At 39.3% G+C, this 7,483-nt stretch overlaps 2 protein-coding genes across 2 annotated transcripts; one reads left to right on the top strand and one right to left on the bottom strand.

Annotated features, from left to right (window-relative positions):
• The first annotated feature begins 701 nt into the window (after nucleotides 1–701).
• On the top strand, nucleotides 702–4,075 carry LOC112004805 (putative receptor-like protein kinase At3g47110). Its single transcript, XM_065775400.1, is given in 3 exon segments — nucleotides 702–1,925; nucleotides 1,927–3,421; nucleotides 3,663–4,075. Coding segments are annotated over 3 exon segments (3,132 nt in total).
• A 327-nt stretch (nucleotides 4,076–4,402) lies between these two features.
• LOC112004822 (pentatricopeptide repeat-containing protein At2g29760, chloroplastic) lies at nucleotides 4,403–7,048 on the bottom strand. The gene has a single exon (XM_024037053.2). The coding sequence runs from the start codon at nucleotides 7,001–7,003 to the stop codon at nucleotides 4,763–4,765; it is 2,241 nt and encodes a 746-aa protein (XP_023892821.2). The 5' UTR covers nucleotides 7,004–7,048; the 3' UTR covers nucleotides 4,403–4,762.
• Nucleotides 7,049–7,483: the final 435 nt, after the last annotated feature.

Here is a 7,483-nt window from a genome sequence, read left to right on the forward strand (position 1 = left end):
CATATTTGGAACAGAGGGCGAGGAGAGGAAATGATAGGGAAAGGTGGCTGGGATTTACTTGATTTTAATATTTTCCAGCAATCTTTCCCGCTACTCTCATTTCCTATCCCTCCATCCAAACATAGAGAAATACCTACTTTTTCTTATGTCTCATGTTTTTCACTTTTGCCACATTATTCTAGAAACTTCAACTAGTACAGTAGATGATAGATCTGGTGTTGGGTGGAACAAAGCGAGGTAATACTGAGTTGAAACTTAAAAAAAATAAATGATAGCAGACAACTTACGTAGAAAATTTTCAATTATGTATTATAAACTGAAAATCGGAGTAAGCTCAGCAATTCAAAAAAAAGAAAAAAAAGAAGACAAATTGAAAATGGACTGCATTGCTGAGAGAGACCTCCATATTTCATTGAGCACTCCCCTCAACAATGATCCAGTAAATTAATTTCTATGACCAAATCAACTGCACATAAATACAAAGAGATAGATACGTACTACGTAATAAAAATTTGTATGACAATCTTTGATTTGACCTACTTGACTTGGTCAAAGATTGAAGATGGGTTGTCTGATTAATTAATACGAGCAGTACCCATCTAAAAGGTTGTTAAGTTTGTTCTCTATATATACGTGTGAGAGTTCCCTGCCAATCTCAGCATCACTCCCTCTCTCTGAAGAAGTTACTTTCTTCCTCTCAGATGGAGCATCCAGTTATGACCACAACACAACTCTTCACACTAACCTTCCGCGCCATCTTTATTCTGTTCCTCTCCTTATCGGTCTCAAAATTTTCCTTGGCTACCACACTTTCAAATGAGACTGATAAACTTGCACTGCTCGAATTCAAGTACCAAATAATAGATAGCCCTCTCAGTGTCCTGGCTTCTTGGAACGAGTCTTTCCATTTCTGCCAGTGGGTTGGGGTCACCTGTGGCAACAAACACCAAAGAGTCATCGGTTTGGACTTAAAAAACAAAAAGTTGGTTGGCAACATATCACCTTATATTGGAAATCTTTCTTTCCTTCAATCCCTCGATCTTTCAAGTAACTCTTTCCACGGTGAAATTCCCTCGGAAGCTGGTTACTTGACCAGGCTTCAAAATTTGAACCTGAGTTATAATCTATTGTTGGGAGGGGAAATTCCAGTCAATCTGTCTCACTGTTCCAACCTCCGGAATCTTGACCTCCAGAAGAACCAGCTAGTACAAGGAATCCCTTCAGAACTTGGCTTTTTGTCAAAACTTGAGATACTAATTCTTGACAACAATAATCTAAGTGGAAGGTTCCCACCTTCTCTGGGGAACCTGTCCTCTCTTCAAAACCTTTCGTTTGCATACAACAATTTGGAGGGAGAAATCCCAAGTACAGTAGCCCAAATGAAAAGCTTGAAATATTTTGATGTAGCAGTAAATAATCTTTCTGGTGTCTTTCCACCTTCCCTATACAATTTATCATTGCTCACATATATTGCCTTGACTAATAACACCTTCTCTGGTAACCTCAACCCTGACTTAGGCATTGCTCTTCAAAATCTCCAGATACTTTGGATAGGAGGAAACCAATTTACAGGAACCATTCCAATTTCATTATCCAATGTCTCACAGTTACAACACCTTGATATATATAATGATTATTTCACAGGAACCATACCTACAAGTTTTGGCAATCTAAAAAACCTTCAAAAGCTTAATTTTGCTTCAAATTATCTGGGAAATAATTCAGTTGATGATTTGAGTTTTCTAAGTTCTTTGACCAATTGCAGCCACTTAGAGAAGCTTGATGTCAGCTACAACCAACTTGGAGGTGAGCTGCCTAACTCCATAACAAACCTTTCAATCCAATTAACGTGGTTATGGCTAGGAGGGAATTTCATTAGTGGGAGCATACCTACGCACATTTCAAATCTTGTCAGTCTATCTGATCCTTCGTCTGGAACAGAACTTATTGACAGGAAATCTTCCACCTTCAATTGGGAAGCTATCAAACTTCAACGCTCTGTCCTTTGGTGGAAACAAATTGACAGGAGAGATCCCATCTTCCTTTGGCAACTTAACTCATTTGCTTCTCCTCCATTTGTATGATAACAGCTTATATGGGAGCATACCCTCGAGTCTTGGAAATTGTAGCTACCTCCAAGAAGTACGCCTCTGCCATAATAAATTAAATGGCACCATACCCCCAGAACTTATTGGTCTTCCATCTCTTTCTAAAGTCCTTAATGTGACTCATAACTCTTTGACGGGTTCTTTACCATCAGAAGTCGGAAACCTCATACTTCTTGTTGCACTAGACGTTTCATACAACAAACTTTCCAATGAGATTCCAGCCCAGCTTAAGGACTGTTTGGCCTTAGAAACACTTTATATGCAAGGCAACTCCTTTGAAGGAACCATTCCCGACCTAAGTAGGTTAAAAGGTATTCAATATCTTGATCTTTCCAACAACAAGTTGTCCGGCCAAATCCCAAGCTATATGGTTAATTTTCCCGTGTTGCAAAATTTAAACCTGTCTTTCAACAATCTTAAGGGAGAGGTACCTGTAGAAGGGGTCTTCAGAAATGCTAGTGTCTTCAGAAATGCTAGTGCAGTTGAAGTCAATGGTAACAGTGCTCTTTGTGGGGGCATCCAAGAGATGCATACGCAAGCATGCCCCAGTCAAGGATCCAAGAAACATAGAAAGCATGTTGCTTTTAAGTTGATATTGGCAATAAGCATTGTAGCTGCTTTCTGCTTGACATCAATCTCTTTATTTACTCTTTCCTGGTTGAGAAAGTCAAAGAAGAAATGCCTTTCCATTTCCTCCTTTGGACGCACCTACCAAAAGATTTCTCATGAAGAATTACTCAATGCAACTGATGGATTCTCTTTGAGGAATTTGATTGGTTCAGGTAATTTTGGTAGTGTCTATAAAGGAAAACTTGGTCCAGATGAAACAACTGTTGCAGTCAAGGTACTCAACCTTCAAAAGCAAGGAGCTTCCAAGACCTTCATTGCTGAATGCGAAGCCTTGAGGAACATCCGGCATCGAAATCTTGTTAAGATTGTGACCGCTTGTTCGAGTATTGATTTTGGGGGCAAAGAATTTAAAGCTTTAGTGTATGAGTTCATGCCAAATGGGAGCTTGGAGATGTGGTTACATCCTGAAGATGAGCTCAGCCAACTGAGAAATTTAAATCTTCTCCAGAGAATGAACATTGCAATAGATGTGGCTTCAGCTTTGCTTTATCTTCATCACCACTGCCAAACTCCTATCATTCACTGTGATCTTAAGCCAAGCAATATTCTTCTCGATGATGATTTGACTGCTCATGTAAGTGATTTTGGTTTGGCAAGACTCCTTTCGAAATCTGGAAAGGAAGCTTTTCTTAATCAATTAAGTTCGGCCGGAATTAAGGGAACCGTTGGATATGTTGCTCCAGGTAATGAGTCATGATTTCACTCATTTTTTAAAGCATTCACTGATAAGGAAAAAAAAGAAGGAGGAATTAAAGAGAAAATTTTGGCAATTAATTCCTTCTATAATTACTAAATGAATGTATCAATAATCAAAGCAAGGAAGCCTATTATAGAATATCAACATTTACCCTAACCAAATAAGTAGTATCATAGGATTGAGTAAGAATTGTTCTTAGTGTATGAGAGTGCTTGGACATTTTGCAGAATACGGAATGGGTAGTCTGCTTTCAACTAATGGGGATGTATACAGCTTTGGGATTTTCTTGTTGGAAATGTTCACTGGAAAACAACCCACTGATGAACTATTCAGAGATGACTTGAACCTTCACAACTTTGTCAAGTTGGCATTGCCAGGACGAGCGATGGAGATTCTAGACCAATCAGTTTTCAACAAAGCAGGAGAAAATAAGAACATTGTTACATGTTGGAGTGACTGGACATGCAAACAGATTGAATGCTTAATATTGGTCTTTCGAATTGGACTTGCATGTTCAGCAGAATCTCCAGGAGATAGAACAGACATGAGAAGAGTTGCCCTGGAATTGCTTTCAATTAAAGGTAAATTCCTTTCAATTGAAACTCATGAAATGAAAATCCAAAGCCCCGTCAACAAGTAAAATTTCTGAATAGCATCAATGATTGGAATTTTACTGAAACTCATTTCCAAGTTATATTTATGAGTAAAGACATGTATATATGTTCGCTTTTCTTATCCTTTCTACCCCACCCCCCCCTACCTTTTCCTTTTCTCTCTTTTTTTTCTTTCTTCAAGTTTTACTTTCCCAAGTATCTTGCTCAATTAATTGTACCTCATATCTATGTATATGATTGTGCATTTTTTATTCTCCGTAAAATTCCTCTTGCTTCACAATTTCTGTCCAGTGTCCACATGTAAATGTATGGCAATGCTCCTTAATTTGACATCTTTTATACTAGATGAAATGTCTTCAACGCTCTAGTAATTCGAGAGTCTATTGTATTAAAAAATCTATACATTAATAACATAAAATGAGTAAAAAAAAAACTAAGCTTTTTTGTGCAAGATCTGAATGTTCCAAATAAGCTCTCAAAAGGCAACTCAACTTCAACTGAAATGCCCCTAATTGACAATTCATCACTGGTTTCCTTTCTTGTGTGTGAGTACAATTTGTCATTACTCTCTAGATCTATGCTGTAGTCCACATGGGGCCATTAGCTTAATCCCTAGTTTGATTGAATTCTTGCTGCTTCAACAATTATTTAGGCAGCGAAAATATCATTCTAGATGCATGATGTGAGATTTTCACAGCCAATGCTGTTCACATTCACCAATAATCCATACATGAGCAATTTCCTCCTCTAAAATGATGGAAGCGATAACGGTCTCTTAGAAGTATCTCTCTATCATAAAGCCCAGATATGAGCTTTGCAACTGAGTGACAGTCCCCACAAACACGAAGATTCTTCACAACTCGAATCGGCTGAGATGGGCCCATACTAATAAGCCCATAGGCAATTGCTAACTTCTCACTGTGAAGGTTTAGGGCCTGCTCTTTCATGTCTTCTTCTTCAACAAGTTGCAGGAGATGGGACTTGTTTGGCACATAACCAACTGACTTCAATTTTACTGCAATCTCATCCAATTTTGAGTAGATTTCCTTAGATAGCTTGTGAGAATTATCACCAACTAGAAACTCATGAACAATTCCATTGACCTCAATTGAACTACAACCTGGTTCTTTCTTTAGTCCAAAATCTCTCATAATCTTCCTTAACCCTGAAACTCTATCCCATTTCCCTGTTTTAGCATATATGTTCGACAAAAGCACATAGGCTCCATGATTTCTAGGGTCCAACTCAAGCAAACGGCTACAAGCCTGCTCAGCAAGCTCAATATTCCCATGAAGTCTACAGGCCCCAAGCAGAGCTCCCCATACAGAAGCAGTAGGAAGAATGGGCATTTTCTCTATCAATTTGACAGCTTCTTGCAGAAGGCCCGAACGACCAAGAATATCAACCATGCAAGCGTAATGCTTCTCTCCAGGAACAACCCCATAAACTGGCTCCATTTGATAGAATAACCTTTGTCCCTCGTTTACTAATCCTGTGTGGCTACAGGCGCATAATACATTGGTGAAAGTCACAGCATTGGGCTTAACCTTAGCTTCTAACATATTTGAGAACAAATCTAATGCAGCCCTCCCATGGCCATGCATTGCCAGACCAGCAATGGTGGCACTCCAAACAAACACATCTTTTATTTCCACTGAATAAAATACCTCAAGTGCTTTCTCTAGATCCCCACACTTAGCATACATGTCAATAAGAGAGGTAGTGAGATGACAATTTAACTTAATCCCATGCTTCTTTATGTACACATCGATCCACCTGCCTAAATCCATTGCTCCTAACTGAGCAGAAGCTGATAGAGCACAAACAAGAGTGACCTCATCCGGTTTTGCATCCTTACTGAGCTGCAATTCACGAAAAACAGCCAAAGCCTCCTTTGGCTTGCCATTCTGTTCAAAAGCGGAAATCAGTGCATTCCATGCAGCTATATCTTTACAAGGCATTGCATCAAAAACATGTTGAGCCTCATTATATTCCCCTAACTTAGCATATCCATCAAGCATAGTTGTCCAAGAGAAAATATCCTTCTCTTGCATCTTATCAAACAATCTTTTTGCATCTTCAAAGCTCCCACATTTCATATACATATCCAGCATTGCATTACTCAGAGTCAAGTTCACATTAATCTCATTCCTTTCAATATAGGAACACACCCACCTCCCAAACTCCAAATCCAACTTCTTCGTGCAAGCCGAAAGAACACCCACCATTGTCACATCATTCGGCTTCACATTCTCCTTCTCCATTCCCCTAAATAACTCCAATGCCTCCTCAGGACAACCACCTTGTGCAAAAGCAGTGATCATAGAATTCCAAGAAACCACATCTTTTTGTGGAGTTTTCACAAACACCGCATACGCCAAATCCAAATCCCCACACGAACCATAGAAATGCACGAGTGAATTCAGAATATAGACATCTGAACTAAGCGACGCTTTAATCACCATCCCGTGAAACGCTCTCCCAACCCGAAAAGCTTTGAGCTCCGAAGCCGCTTTGATCACGAAAGGAAAAGTGAATTTGTCAGGAAAATGTTCACAGTGATGAAGCAGTTGCAGAAAGACTAGAAGGCTCTGAGTGGAGTCAGGGCTGGACGCATAAGCACGAATTAGAGTGTTCCAAGTAAAAAGATTTGGCTGAGGAATTTGATCGAACAGCTGGCGGGCGTAGTCGAGGCTGGAGAAGGGTGAGAGAGCAGAGGCAGTGATGAGCTTGCCGGCTGAAAAAGGGTCGAAGAAGAGACCTGTACGGAGCATTTGGGCATGGACTTGCTTTAGCTGCTTCGTACTGTTGCATTGGTTGATCAGTGGTAGTATTGGATACCGGTCGTTATTGACAGTTGGGGAGAGCGGGTACAGGTTTGGCTTGTTGGACTTGGAGTGACGTGGTAGAGAGACAGGTGGGGTGCTTTGAGTTGCCATCAGTTTTTGGCTCATTTGACAACCAATTCCATTTTAGTAACCAAACTAGTTATTGGCCGATTTTTTCTTCAATTTATAAATATTATAAGTAGATATCTTATAAAAAGGGACGAAATGGGTAACTAAATATAAAATTCTAACTATATAATTAGTTGTCAACGTTTTTAAACTATATTTTTTATTAGCATCTCGAGTTTCAAAAACTCGATTTTGGCTTATAAATCGAGTCTCAAAAGCTCAATTTTTATAACCTAATCATATCCGATGTGGTGTATTTTTTCACGTGGCGACCACATAAAAATCGAGTTTCTAAGATTCAATTTTTAACCCTTATAAATAAAAACAAATCACAGAGGAACCAGATCAGAGAAACCCAGAGAAAAAAAAAAAAAAAAAAAAACCTAGAACAAGAAGATCCAGATCGGAACCGTGCTTAACGACCACCACGCGTGGCCCAGGCCGGAACCAGATCAGAGAAACCCAGAGAAAAAAAAA

The sequence above is a fragment of the Quercus suber genome, unplaced genomic scaffold (genome assembly GCF_002906115.3).
Source record: "Quercus suber isolate HL8 unplaced genomic scaffold, Cork oak 2.0 scaffold_111, whole genome shotgun sequence".
Taxonomy (NCBI): Eukaryota; Viridiplantae; Streptophyta; class Magnoliopsida; order Fagales; family Fagaceae; genus Quercus; species Quercus suber.